The 14,767-nt window shown below is 34.6% G+C and overlaps 2 protein-coding genes across 5 annotated transcripts; one reads left to right on the forward strand and one right to left on the reverse strand.

Annotated features, from left to right (window-relative positions):
- Nucleotides 1–1,238: 1,238 nt before the first annotated feature.
- LOC114422155 (cleavage stimulating factor 64-like) lies at nt 1,239–4,653 on the forward strand. Its single transcript, XM_028388368.1, has 7 exons — nt 1,239–1,385; nt 1,460–1,537; nt 2,229–2,267; nt 2,352–2,915; nt 3,002–3,094; nt 3,927–4,115; nt 4,186–4,653. The coding sequence occupies exons 1-7, from the start codon at nt 1,296–1,298 to the stop codon at nt 4,309–4,311; spliced, it is 1,179 nt and encodes a 392-aa protein (XP_028244169.1). The 5' UTR covers nt 1,239–1,295; the 3' UTR covers nt 4,312–4,653.
- Nucleotides 4,654–7,299: 2,646 nt separating this feature from the next.
- Nucleotides 7,300–13,411, reverse strand: LOC114421190 (CRM-domain containing factor CFM3, chloroplastic/mitochondrial-like). Of its 4 annotated transcripts, none has more exons than XM_028387024.1 (11): nt 12,387–13,411; nt 11,618–11,990; nt 11,408–11,538; nt 10,405–10,749; nt 9,661–9,817; nt 9,291–9,583; nt 9,144–9,203; nt 8,310–8,393; nt 8,000–8,036; nt 7,842–7,905; nt 7,300–7,728 (listed from the first exon to the last, which is right to left on the reverse strand). In XM_028387024.1, the coding sequence occupies exons 1-10, from the start codon at nt 13,020–13,022 to the stop codon at nt 7,901–7,903; spliced, it is 2,121 nt and encodes a 706-aa protein (XP_028242825.1). In that variant the 5' UTR covers nt 13,023–13,411; the 3' UTR covers nt 7,300–7,728; nt 7,842–7,900. The 4 variants fall into 4 exon arrangements, with proteins under 4 accessions (XP_028242825.1, XP_028242826.1, XP_028242823.1 ...); XM_028387025.1 differs by having other exon boundaries at nt 7,300–7,754; XM_028387022.1 differs by having other exon boundaries at nt 7,842–8,036; nt 12,387–13,409.
- Between the last annotated feature and the right edge of the window lie 1,356 nt (nt 13,412–14,767).

Here is a 14,767-nt window from a genome sequence, read left to right on the forward strand (position 1 = left end):
CTTTCTATTTTAATTTTATATGATTTAAATGACCTTTTTTCAAACTTTATTTTTTCTCTCACATTGTTGCACACTCCCTCTTCCACGAAAATACACTCCTTCGAAGGCAATAAATACTCTCCCTCTTTCATTAAAATTGTTCCTTTCTTCCACTCTCTTTATGGCATTTGATTCACTATGTTGATTTGATCTTTCTTGCTTGTTCTCTTTGTCTAACATTAGTGTTTTTTCATTATTAAGCTCTCAAAAATAGTATGTTTGCACTCCTTTTTGTGATTTATGCATAATTAAAAGAAATAAAATTGTGAAGGAAAAAAAATAAAAATTAAATTCCAAAAACTAGTTTCTAGTATACTGTTTTGCATTATCAATTTCGGAAAGTATTTTCCAAAATTCAAAATCGAAACAGTATTCCAAAACTTAGTTTATGGGAGTTTATTTTTATATTCTAGAAAGTAGTTTCCAAAATTCTGTTTAGATTTTGCATTTTGGAAATTTGTTTTCTGGAACATAAAATGGAAAACATTGTTCGGAAAACTAGTGTTTGGAATAATGATCGTAAAAATTTAAATAAAAAAGAGGAGTGTACTTAGAAAAAAGGAGTGGTTATACCATGCTTTTTTTTTTAACTTAGACTTTGTGTTACAATATGGGCTATACATATGGAGTTGTTATCGGCCCAAACACTATTGCTAATGGCCCCTACCAAGTGGCTGAATTTTTTTTTCTTATGAAAATGTCCTTCCCATCGCCATTGCTATTGTATGCACCCTCTGTACTACAATGGTAGATTTTGTATAAAAGTCTCATATTACAACAAAAACATATTTTCATTGTTTTATATAAAATGTGTATAACATACTCAACAAAATAATAATTTTGTGTACAAAATACTCAACGAAATCAAAATTTCGTTGAGTATTTTGCATGCAGAATCATGATTTTATTGAGTATTTTTTCGACTTAAAAAAATGCAACGGAATCACGATCACGTGTGTTCCCAACACAATAGAGTCATAATTTTGTTGCATCCAAAAACAGAGGAGAGGAAGGGGGAAGAAGGACGGGTGGTGGAATTTGAACTGAGGAGTAAAGATGTCTTTTCCATAGGTTTTTAAAATATGCAGGGGGAAATAGCATAAGTTGTAGGTGCCAAGAGCAACTCACCTATACATATGAAGCTAAGCCCATGAGGCCCAAACGAACAATTTCCCCTTGATTCTTGAGACTTGAATTGAATCTCCTTCATAATCATAGAACGAACAACATCCGTTTCTGGCTTTGCGGGTTGAGCAATGGCCGGAAAACAGGTCGGCGAGGGTTTACCGGCGAACCTCGCTGGAATGTCAAAGAATCAGCTCTACGATATCATGTCTCAGATGAAGGTACTTACAATACTTCTTCTTTTTCACTCTTCACGAAGAACAACACGCTAACCATTTCGTTTGTTGTCCCTCAGAATCTGATCGAACAGAACCAGCAACAGGCCAGGCAGATCCTCATCCAAAATCCTATGTTAACCAAAGCGCTTTTCCAGGTTCTTAAGTTTTTTTTTTCTTTTTCGCTTCGCTAAATGCTACGAATTTCGCTTATTCAAGTTCTGAACATTGACGGCCATATGCGCGTGCTTGATACTTAATAGTTACTGTCGTGTAGTTATTTTCCGGTGATTAGATTTAGAGGAGCTATTTTCCCTAATGCTTTGTCGTGAGATTAAACCTAAATCGATTAATTTTCGTATTTAGTTGTCGTCTGGTTTAAAGAAACAGTTCTCACTCTTTACCCGTAGTTAGTGTTTCAATTGTTGATGCCCTTGACAATGTAGTTACCCAGTTTGAGTTTGAGGTGATGGAGATTTATTTCCTTGAATTTGAACACTTTAAGATTCTTTTAAGGGGTCCCGGATGTTTCATGCATGTGTATGAGTGTATCTTTTTCTTGGACTTCCCTTTAATTATATTTGGAACAATCGGATTTTGTATTTGTATGTAGTCTAGCTTACTTATACTATAGTTTGTCTCAGCACTATTTCTAGTAGTCTTACTAAAACATCACTATCTGCAACTGTATGAGAATAAACTTATTTATTTTTCGTGAAGTCCCGAATTCTTTAATGAATGCAGTAGTGTGTGTTTTAATTTGGTTTTTATTGTTCAGTACTGAGGATCTTCACTCTTCTGCCACATTACACTCTTTGAAATTTTGTCCGTTTTCTTTTGTTTAATCAGGCACAAATTATGCTTGGAATGGTGCAAGCACCTCAAGTGGTATGCTTTTTTGCTTTCTTTTGATGTCTTTTTCACAACCATCCATCAGTAGAAATTTGGATGACAAAAATTATTTGCTTCTAGGTTCCAAAAGTTCAGCCAATGGTTTCACAGAACAATCAGCAGCCAGTACAACCAACACAACAGCCAAATATTCAGCCTGCTCCATTATTGCCTGGGCATGGTGGTGCACAGGATCAAGCAGGTGTATCTCAAACCCAAATTCCTCTGAGGAAACACCAGAACCAACCTTCAGTGCCAGTTTCATCTGCTGTTCCTGCAGCGAGGCATCAATCTCAGCCCATGGCTGCACATTCCTTGCCAATGCCACAACATCCTAAAGGACATCCAACTCCCCAAATGGCTCTAGTGTCTCTTCCACAATCATCACAACTTCCAAACATACCTCCACCTTCTCTTCAATCATCATCACAGCCTCTTCATCCAACTCAAATGGCAACTGCTTCCAGTCAGTTACAGCAACCAATGCAGACATCGGGGTTTCCACCTCTGCAACCACCGCTGCCACCGCAGATCAGACCAACTGCCTTGCCAACCTTCCATCCCCAGTATCCCCCACAAATGGTTGCAAACATGGGTTTCCAACATGCTGGTGCTTCTCACAATCTTCCGCAATCGATGTTTCATGTAAGTTTAATATTTCTGTTTACAATTCATAATCTATTGCCATGTTTCATGCAAGTTGCATATTATGTTATTGGGGAAATTTTCAGCCTGGTACAAAACCTTCTGCTAGTGTTGGGTCCACATTCCCACAGGGGCAGACACCACTTCCAGGTCAACCATCATCTCAGCCACCTTATCAGGTATGTTGAGCTATAACTGATGCTTAAGACTTAAGATTGTGTGCTGGTACCATGAACTCTGAGGGAGCAATTAGGCTCTATGGCACCTGCATTATTGGCTTTATTAGGATTTCTTGTTATCATTATGAATTTATGATTCCTTGTTTCATTGGCTAGTTAAATCCTAATTTGTCTGCATTATGGCTAATTCTTTTGTTTAAAAGGGATGCCGGCTACTACTTTATTATTAGTCATTTAGCTATCTGCTACTAGTAATGGCATTGTTACTGGCGAAAAGGGGTGCTGGCTTATAAATATTGAAGGGAAATGGGAGGGGAAATTTTTTGTTTCTTATAAATATTCTTTAATTTAATTTTTTTTATAATATTTTCAAATAAAAGAAATCAAATTTATAGATTAGTATAAACTTAATGTGCTAATTTTTTTGTTTATTTTTTTCAACTCTTAATTTGAAAATAGAAAATTTCTCATTCCTTTCTTTTCTGTTCAAAATTCAACTTCTAAACATAACCTCAGAAAAATATATTTTGGACACAATTGAATATAGGAAGCCAATTAATAATGATTTAATCGTGGTGTAGAAAGTTATGTTTTCTATTCTGGTTTTCTCAGATAATTTATTAAAAATCTATTTTTACATTTGGAAATAAGATATGAGGCAAAAAATCTATTCAGTTTGAGACGGATTGATATCAATTATGCTACAGTTCCCTGTGAAAAAAAAATAGCAGGACTTGAAACGCGAGCAGTATCAATCATGATAATGTGTGCCTAATATATGTGCTTTGTAGTATTTGATTTTTTTGCGTGCTAAGTGATGCTTGCTTGTTAGGTTGGGAATATGCCTTTAGGGCCTGATTTTGGCAACCAAGCTGGAAATGCTATGCAAGTAGACAGAGGGTCTTCTTGGATGCTTGGTCCCTCAGAAAACCTAGCACATCTATCTGGTCCTCCTGGACCACCATCTGTAGTTTCTGGTCAGATGGGTGCTGCTGCTAAGCAGCCTCTTCGGCCTCCTGGGGTAATTATTTTGAACTATCATCTAGTTTGTATAAATAGTTTGGCTGTTTATTGATATTCTTTTCTTGCAGTTGACACCGGAGATGGAGAAGGCACTGCTTCAGCAGGTCATGAGCCTCACACCAGAGCAGATAAATCTCCTGCCTCCAGAACAAAGAAATCAAGTGCTGCAGCTACAACAGATGTTGCGTCAATGATGTAATACGCATACAACACCATGAAAGTTAGGCAATCTTTAATCCTTCCAGTTTGGCAGAGGTTATTATGTCATTTTTTTTTATCGGCAAATATTAGTTTGTTAGTTTTGTAGGAATATCGCTGGTAAGAATTTGAACCTGCAACCTCTCCCTCCCCCCTTAAGCCCTCTTTTTAACCATTAAGCCAACCTTATATCTCCTAAAGGTTATTATGTCGTATATATTCAAACTGGTTGGCTGCCAAGTTTTGTAGAAATTAAATTAATACAAATTCATGTAACAAATTATAGAGCATATTATTCGTTTCTTCTGGAATTTGGCACGAGTGTATCTTTTCCGTTAGTTTTGTACGATGAAAGAGTAAATTGAGTTATAGTTCATATATGATATAAATGTTATCTTTCTTTAAAATATAATTGCAAAGTTATAAATGTACAAAGAAAAATATAATTTATTATAAAATATATATGTATAATTTATTTTAAAGCATACATAATTTACTCATGAACAATCAAAATATATTAATTAACTATATTTAAAATATTATTATTTCTATGGTTTTAATAAATTAAAAATTAAATTAATTTTTGAACATATAAGCTATAATTTAAATTTATGATAAATCATTCTTTTTTATGATATAAAGGGGCAAAAGCCCAAAACAATTACGTTATCAAAGCTGAAACATCAGCCATAAAAAATGAAACAGCAAAGACAGGTGCACTAAAGAGGATTATCCCTGGATCCATCGAAAGACCATGCCTAGCAAAAGCATTCGCTGCTTCGGTAGATTCTCTAAAGATATGATAAATCAATTTATATTGTGATATAAGATTTTTTATATATATTGAAATTTAATGTTGAAACATTAGGCAATTAGAAAAATCAATAGTTGTACCCTTTGGAAGCCTCTAACTAGTTTCTCTTATACACCCGTCGGACACATTAACAAATCTGTGTCTCAGGTTCTTCTGTCTCGTCGAGATTATTCGATTGTCTTGATTTCACTGTCTTCCCTTCCAGCGCGCCCAATGTTCTGCAGTTGGCAATCACCACAGATTCCAACTTACCCAATTCTTTTCTCCCTCTCCTTTCTCAGTGCAAGTCTTTGACATTTCTTAAGCTTTTCATTAGTTCCAATAGCTCTACCCTGCAACTTCCAAAATCTCTGCCGTTACCCACCTTGAAAAACTTGCATCTCGCCAATGTCAGATTCACCCCAAGTGACAATGACTGCACTGAGTCCTTTTCAACCTGTAACTTGTTGAATGCTTTGGTCCTTCAAAATTATATTTTTGCTTATAATAAAAAAATACTCTGCATATCTAATTCTAGCCTTTCTCACTTGAAACTGGACAATATCACCAACCGATCCAAAATTGTGCTTTCTACTCCAAATCTTACTTCCATCACAATTCTGGACAACCTCAATCTCACTTTTGAGGAATTCTCCTCCACATGTAATCTTTCATCTCTTGAAGAAGTATTCCAAATTATTCACTTTTCACTTCCATATGTTTCCCGTTTCTCCAAGATGATCTCTCCTTACAATGAAATGTTGAGGATTATATTATGATTGTCTTGTTTATATGGTTTATTATAGGTGTTTTCTTATTTGGCTTTGGTTAAGAAACCATAACTGTGGGGATTACTATTTTTTTTTTAAGGAACTTCAAAATGGAGAATTAAACACACAGTTTATATATAATAAAAATACTCGTAATTGTTTTGTCAAACACCTTAATAATATGGAAAGTCACTAACTATTGCGTCATTAATTAAAAACAAAACTTGTTAACGAGGACCAAGACAGTTAACACCAAAAAAAAAGTATAGGACTAGAAATGCGAAAACATTATTTAGGAACTAAAAACAAAAATTCTAAGAAAAAAAAACTCTTATTAAAAAGATATTAAACCCTAAAATATGTTACTATTTAATTTAACTCTAATTTAATTTAAATCAAGTTAAAAATCATACGAAAATACCACATATTTATTAGTACTTAAAAAGCTCACTCAATTCTATTGTTTATAAATACCTACAAAAATGTCGCTCAATTTTTTTATTTCTTTATTTCCCTCTTTAAAAGATTTAACTTAATGCATAAAACCATCCTAAGACAAATTAAATTTAGAGTAAAACGCATATATTAAAGAGTATTCCATCTGTTCAGAAATATAAGGAATTTTTTCTCTTTCTCAAATATAATTTTTTTAATAAATTTTATCTTATTTGATATTATTATCTCTAAAATATATTTTATGATTCTTTTTTATTTGTGATACTAAGTTTCAATAAAAGATAAATTGAAAAAATTATTTTTTAATTGAAATTAACATAATTAAATATGATTAACTAACCTTTTTAATTAATCTGGCATGTTTTTTTCTTATATATAAACAATGCACTTTGCACAATTAAGTTTTATATTTATCTATTTATCTCTATATCTCTCTTTATAAAATAAAATCAATTTATTTTTTAATAGTTATACACACATATACTGACATGTACTTTTTTTAAACCCAAAATCATAACTTTTTTTAAAAAGCATCCTTAAGTACAAGTATGAACATAAGCAAAGAATACATCAGATTTACATCTCAAAAGTTTATACTATTTAATGATAACTTTTAACATCTTTTTATATTTCACTCTTAATATTTTTAAGTAAATGACGTACAAGATGATAATAAAAAAAAACGTCTTACTAACTAGTGCCAGTATTTTTTTAATAATCTATAGATTATTATGGGTTAAGAAATCAATAATATTTTTTTTATTAAATTTCACCTTAGACGTGTATTAAAAATCACATCGAAAATGTTTTCATAATATTCTTAGGACACTTAATAACATTTACCTAAATAAAAGTAAGATGCTTTAAGTAAATTAATAAAGAAAATTATATATACATACACACCTTAGGCACGACTTAATAATGTCAAGTACTAATTGAGCATGATTTATTTAAATAAACAAGCGTGACTATAAGTTTACTTTATCCTTAAAAAAAAGTTTAACTTTATTTATTTTGTTAAACAAGCTGAACCGAATAATTTACAAATATATAAGCTAATTTGCACCCCAAGTTGCATTTTATTGTAGGGGGTATACCAACACCAAGCCATTAAAAAGAAAAATGAAAGAGCATCGAAAAGCATTGTGTCAGAATAACAAATACTATGATATAAGAAAGCATATTGCTTATCCATATCTCAGAGCAGTGGAAGTTCGACTGGCATAGAATTGGAGAGGGATTTTGTAGGCATACTCAAATTCCAGAACTTCGATCGAACAGGACTCCATAAAATTTTCAACTCTTACGTGCAAACAGAAGATCCATTCAACCTGCTGTCTACACACCTGCCTCTTGACAACCTTAGGTGTAGGGAACAACAAATATGTTGTTGGCTTCATAAAAGAAAAAAATGCCTCATCTGATTAAGAAAATTTGAGGAGATTGACTTTTTAAAATTCAGAATATGCCCACAATTATGAAAAGTGATCAATAACAAAGTTGATACCTAGCTGGCTGCAGGCAATGGCAGAAGCCATTCTGATTCAGGAACTTCATTGCAAAACGTCAACCTGTCTTCGTAGAGAGAAAACTCATAATTTTCAAAGTTTTAAAATTCAGAATCATTGTCATTGCACTCACTGTATTCGTCGTCATTGAAATTACCGTCAGTGTCATCTCCATCAGAGTATTCCTCCTCACTCTGCAAAACAACCATCAGCAGATAATTAATTTTCACTCTGATTAAAATGCATTTTAGTTTCTTTTCGTCAATCCTTCTCATCCTTACCCTCTTTCATATGATAATAAATTTGATGTTATAAGAATCTCACACTCCACATTAGGCATTTTCCATTTAAGATCCTAAAGTTGGTATTATATGCAGGTGTTATTATTCCATATTAAAACGAAACTTGCAAACAAATATTTGATAACTTTTCCAAAATAGAGCAAGGAAAGACGAAGGGTATCTTACTTGGGTGAACTCTGATATATGGTCTATTTGGTTGTGGTCCTCTACGTTCCACCTATCTTTAGTCCCCAAATCCTGAGACAAACCCTATGGATAATTTAAATTAAGATTAGTTGTTATATAGAACTCAAACCTGATGCTGACGGGTTGGTATGTCAACAGTAGGTATAATAATCACATATACATGAGCTGGTGAACACACTGAAATTCTAGAAACATTTAAATGCTAACAGTAGGAAAAAGTCAAGGACAAGATTGAGCATACAATAAATAAAAATATTAACCATTAAAAAAAACAATATTTGCTGTTAGTTGATGATTTCAGCAAAGATCAGACCCACATGTTGAATAACTATAGAAGAACCAGTACTGCATTGCACTTGAACTACTTAAAAGCTTGAAGTATGACACAGTATGTCGATGCATGAATGGATAATTTGGTATTGATAAATGTACCCTCAAATTAAAGAAAATTTTAACAAATAGAGACCAGGCATGTCACAATAAAGAGAGAATTAATTGAAATGTTAAATCAAGAGAAAAAATTTGTTTTTTTACAACAACTCATGCACACTGCTCAACCAACTGAGCTAGACCCCTTTGGTTAGGGCTTCAGTATAAAAATAAGCACTTGACAGTTGATGGTGTCAGTCAGTCAGTCTCAGCATAGAAGGCAGAAAGGTTTAAATCAATAAGATTGACTGAAGATTCTGTAACACAATATGCAAAATGGGATGGGGAGTTGCCACATTCTTCAATTTACTAGACATCCAATGCAACTAATTAATCCATTTAAGGTAAATACGTGTATAGAAATTACGATAAGTCAATACTTACAAGTTTTTTTTTCATTTCTTCTATTTTTTCCCCCAATTCAGTTACATGCTGACTCAGAGCCTGCACAAGTTATACAAGATCAAATGTGACACCACAGATACAAAAAGAGAAAAAAAGGTTTCTAATTTTCATATAAAAAATTGGAACCTCGTGCCGTTGCATGACTATTGAACGCTGCAATGCCTTTGCCTTCGTTAGAAGGTTTCTAGGCCTCAATGTCATAGGTCGCCTATAATTCTTTCCACGGTAGTAAATAAGAGAAAATCCTTTAGGAACTTTATCTATTGCTACTAGTATTCCACCACTTTCATATTCCAATAACCTAGCTGTGTCTTCAACAAAAGCAAGGGTCTTTTGTTTTGTTATTAATTTAACAAGTTCTCGATGTTTCCAATGCAAATGCATATTCTCAATAACACCATCAAAAACACCACGTATACCTGCAGATTATTATAAACAGCTGTGAGTACTACATCATTGCAATATAGAAACTTTTATACAGCTGAGCATTACCCACCAAGTGGCAAGTATGCCTTCATTCTTAAACCAACTGAACGGAACATAACACGTTCTTCATCTGTGATTGTTTCCTTGTCATAATCAGGACCAACTGGAAGCAAAGATGCTTCTATTTTTGCTAATAGCTTTTCTGCTCTAAGCCTTTTGGCCTGGGCCTGTTCATGCATTCAGAGTTTTAAATATGAATAAAGCAAATTAAAACTAAAATTGAACTGCATAAAACTGCAAGCAGACAAGCATGTACCCCAGTGCCCAGTACCAACTAAGAAAAATGATAAGTTGAAACTTGAAGGATTTGCATTATCATGAATCCAGAATTCCAACCTAGGCCTACATCCTAAGTCCTACCAATGCTTATTTGGGCCCCTTTTCAGTGCCTCTTGTCTTGCCATAGCTCCATTACTGTATCAGATGCTGACTTTTACAAGGATTAATGCACACAATGAAGTTACCATATTTCTAAGATTCAAAAGGACCTTGATGCCAAGCCAAATGTTATAGACTGAACCACGGGTTGTTAAATGTTTTTTTTTTCTGCAACAAATTATTGAAAGTTCCTACCAATTTCAAAGCTTTCACTACTAAACTATAGCTCCTAAAAGCCTAAAACATAACATCCTAATTTTTTATTCCAACAGCCACACTAAACTATTCCAAATTGATTCCAACAAGCAAGGTACTCTCAATACAACACAACTACTCTCCCAGGCATATAACCTTCACAAAACAAGTAGATACTTACAACAGCTAGTTTACATTCAATTTTTTTGACAAGCTTAGCATTTTTGGCTTTGGCAACCTCTTGCATCATCCTCTCACGTTCTTCAGTAGATATATCCCTTCCCCAGCATGCCTGTGCCACGTAGAACTCTGCCAACGATCCTGCTTGTGCTGTTGATTCATCTTCCCCGGATGGAGTTGAGTCGAGAGCTTTGCACCGCACCTTCTCCTCAACATCCTGCACCTGTTTTGTCAATTCCTGTCTTTCAGCAATAACAGCAGCCACACTGGTTGGAACAAAGTCCTTCCCACGATATATTACAATGTAATATTTATTCCTTAGCAGTAAGGTACCTCCTGTTAATGCCTGCGCAAATGAAAGAAAATCAAACCAGAATCCTGATATCCAAATAAACACAACTACTGTGTTCTCTTTCTTAAAATTCATGAGTTAGCAACAAAAGAATGCACCATTTGACATTTCGACTAGGTAAATAAAATTTAGCATTTACATTACATAGATTCAATGCAGGAAATCAGATTGTTATCTTTGATCTATATTTTATTTGTATAATGATGTTTTGAGCACAATTGGAGAAAAGGTATTAGTTCTTCAAGTAAAGAAATTCATTTTCATCACTACTTTGTTTGATTATTTGCTAGCTGAAAACCAACTAATTCTCTCAAAGATTATAAATTTGGTTGGTGAATCTTGGGTATTATACCACCATTAACTAAAACTATAGCCAACAGCTTCAAAGGATACTTAATTTATAACAAATACAAGATTTGGCATGCACCATAATTGTATTAAAGACTTAAGGACACCTTCGACAAATTAACTGCACTATTTATTCTAATAATCCCATTCAACCATTCACCCTTTTTGATTTTATCAGCTCTGCAGCCCGTTATGTATTTGAATTCAACAATCAGTACTTTGTCCATAATGTGACACATTCAGCTTTAAACATGCTCAATTGCACAAGCAAGTAGCACCAAATGGGAAATTACAGAGCACAAACCTTCAGTTCCTGAGCCATCAGTTCATTGTTTGTATTCACAATACCACGCTTGACACCAATCTTTGCAACTAAACTTTTCTCCCAAAGCCTAAGAATAGCAGATGCCAGACCTTGAAGATTTCTATTTCTCCCTTCATAAAGATCAGCACAAAATTCATATCAGTAAAAGGAAAACAAATTTGACAAAACAGTTCAGCAGATGAATATTACCCAAGGCAAAGTGACAAGGAAGAGATTTAGCAAGCTTCCGCATATTCGTGAGTTCATCATTGGTCAGTTGCGGACGCATTCCGGCAGGAAGAAGCCTAAGAGGCGTTTTGTAACCAGGAACCATAGGGGGAAGTGAATCAGCATCAACGGGAAGTATTCCAGTACCCCACCATTCAACAAATCGAGGACCAAAGCCATCCAGCATCCTGTTGAATTCTGCTTCCTCTGGCGTCATGTTCTCCCCCTTCCACCAAACTGCCTCACTCTTTTCCATAGATGTCGCATCACTCTCCACCGGCCCTTGATAATTCTTACCACGGTAAACCCACATATAACTCCCCGACCTCCATATAACTAACCCTCTAGTTCTATGCTGCACAAGGCCACAACAACAATTCAGTTCACACAACTTCAACACTCAAAACACAAAACATGATAATATATCATTACCAACATCAACACTATGCACATGTTTGAATTGAATCATCCACAATCACATTGAAATACCAGCTAACGAGATTTTAGGTAAATTTTCACATGTTTGGTTTTACACGTTTGAGGGATTGATTTTGAGTTGAAGCAACTTTAGATAGTTTTTTTTTTTGTCAGAATAAAACTTTAAAACTGAATTTTGAATTTTTACCAAAATAAAAATATCAAAATGCAAATACATCACCTCAAAATCAATTCTGCATATGCTCACTCAAACACGCACGACGAACATCAATTATTACAAAACAATTAGGGATTGTATTGTGAAGGAACAAACCTCGACAATTTGATGAGCCAACTTCATGTTCTGAGCAAGAAACTCGTGAAACTTGAGCCTCACCAGCTCGCAGTTGCTCCAGTGACGGTGAATCCTGTCGAGCACGGCTCGCGTGAGGCCAGCTTTGGGAATAGTGATCTTTTCCTTAAGACTCATTCCAAGGGTTCGCAATCGCCGCAGCTCCTCCTCCACCAGCGTTTGCTCCGCCAATGTCAACGCATTAACGTTCTTCTTCTTTAGCTTCTCCTTTTGCTGTTCCCCGGGCTCCTCTGCGTCTTCTTCTTGTCCCTTGTCCCACGGAAAAAGCGCCTGGTCGGGGCGAAGCCATTCGCGGCGCAGGAAATCGTCTTCGGCGTCGGCAAGGTCGGTGGTGGAAGCTAACCCTAAGTTGCGCAAGCGGAGGGCGATTCTCTCGATGGCGTTGGTGGCTTTGTGAAGGTGTTGGGGAGCGGGAAGGGAAAGAGGGTCGAATAAATCATCGTGGTCGCGGGTGGTTGGGAGAGAAGAGGAGGTGAGAGCGCGAATGGGAATTCCGAGTGGGGATTTGAGTTTGAATTTAGAGTAGGAGGAGAATAAGAGAACTGATGAAGAGGGTGGGAGTGTTGATAGTAAAGCACTTTTCATGCTTAATCTCATTTTCTCTTTTGGAAGGGAATGAAAGCTAATTCGATTCAAGACACATATGTTTATATCTCCTTTTTTTTATACTCTCCTGGAAATCTTCTCGTAACCCCTATATGTTTTTTAGGCATTAATGTCTACAATGTACAAATTTAGTTTGCAAAATAAATTTTATAGCCACCCTTCCTCCTAAAATTGTGCTTTCTACTCCACGAACTCTCCTCCAGGTGTAATCTTTCATTTCTTGAAGCAGTATATATAGACACCTATTCTCGTGTATGTTATTCGGTCATCGTAAGCTGGTTGCAAGTGCAAACAGAAGAAGATAACCTGAATTTAGAAAACAATCAACACAAAGTTACTTGCACGATGGAAAGACCCACTGATTTATCTCTCCATCCAAACAAATTAGCCAAAGATGCGCGTGCTCTCTAACGTAAAAACATTTACCCTCTCTTCTTGTACCCTTAATATAATAGACCATGTAAGTTACTTCATTGTTTTTCCTGCTCTTTTTATTTTTATAGCGCTCATAGGATATCTGCATTACTTTGTCAATATTCAATCTTCCATTTCAATATGTCCATTAAAATGTCTTCCATTCACTCTAATTGTGTAGGATCTACAAAATCTTGCTGCAATAAAAATTCAACCTCCATGCTTTGTTAGATTGGAGTCACTGAAAATATATAATGGTCCATGCAGCAATAGATCGGATGAAGAACTAAACAGGGTAGCAGAGTACTTCAGAACTCTTCAGTAAACAGAGTTGCTGTCATAAAAAAGTTATATCCTTATTTCATGGTTAACTGTTTTGATAAATATTTTTACAACTTATTCAGTATTTGCTTCCTTTTACGTTGCTCTTTCTCGCTGATCTCTCTCCTTACAACAAATTATAGGGTGTTATATTGTGATGGTCTTATTTATTTAATTTATTAATTATTATAGGTGTTTTCTCATTTGGCATTTATAGATGGAAATTTGTAAGTAACCATCACTGTGGGGAATGCATATGAAACATACAATTTTTATTATTTGAACATGTTTAGCAAAATCCATCCTTAAACTCATTAAGTGGATCTTTTTATAAATTATTTAATTTTTACTTCATTTTATGATTACCTTCCTCCCCGACACACTCTTACAGCAAATGATAGATTGCTATATTGTCTGCGCCTTTTTTATACTGCTTGTTATAAATGTTGTTTTTTGTAACCAGGCTTTAACATATGAAAATTTTTAATGTAACAAACTATCACTGTGGGGAACATGACCGAAATCCAGTATTAATATCAAGAAATATGCTCTGGGCTCATGCAGAATCAACGCAGTGACAGTGCACGGTTTAAAGAACATTATTGACAGAGAAAATAGGATCAAATAATGACATGATTTAGTGGTATTACTTATGTGGATAAAACAGAAAAAGAAAGAAATAGCATGGGAAAACTCAAGAGTTTGAATATGAACAGAAATAAAAGTTGAACATGGTAAGTCAACAAAAGCAATAGTAATGTTGAGCAATTAAAAAAGTTGGCACAAAGCAAGTAAAAAAGAAGGAAAAAAAATGAGAAAATGGTCGTGATGATCAGAGTATAATATATGGGCCGTTAAAGTATAGAGTGCAAGAGAGTGTAAATGAATATAGCATTGGAAGGTACACTATCGAAGAAATCCAAAACAGAGATGAGATTCAACAATAACGAAGAAAACAAAAACATATTCTTCAAATGGCAAGCTGGAAAAATAAATAGTTA

This window comes from Glycine soja, chromosome 8, assembly GCF_004193775.1.
Source record: "Glycine soja cultivar W05 chromosome 8, ASM419377v2, whole genome shotgun sequence".
NCBI lineage: Eukaryota > Viridiplantae > Streptophyta > Magnoliopsida > Fabales > Fabaceae > Glycine > Glycine soja.

Coding starts and splice junctions, on each gene's coding strand:
- LOC114422155 (XM_028388368.1), top strand. CDS start 1,296: ATGGCCGGAAAACAGGTCGGCGAGGGTTTACCGGCGAACCTCGCTGGA. Junction 1,386..1,459: donor ATATCATGTCTCAGATGAAG/GTACTTACAATA, acceptor GTTGTCCCTCAG/AATCTGATCGAACAGAACCA. Junction 4,116..4,185: donor AGCCTCTTCGGCCTCCTGGG/GTAATTATTTTG, acceptor CTTTTCTTGCAG/TTGACACCGGAGATGGAGAA.
- LOC114421190 (XM_028387022.1), bottom strand. CDS start 13,022: ATGAGATTAAGCATGAAAAGTGCTTTACTATCAACACTCCCACCCTCT. Junction 9,204..9,290: donor TAGTCATGCAACGGCACGAG/GTTCCAATTTTT, acceptor TAACTTGTGCAG/GCTCTGAGTCAGCATGTAAC. Junction 8,394..9,143: donor AAGAAATGAAAAAAAAACTT/GTAAGTATTGAC, acceptor AATTATCCATAG/GGTTTGTCTCAGGATTTGGG.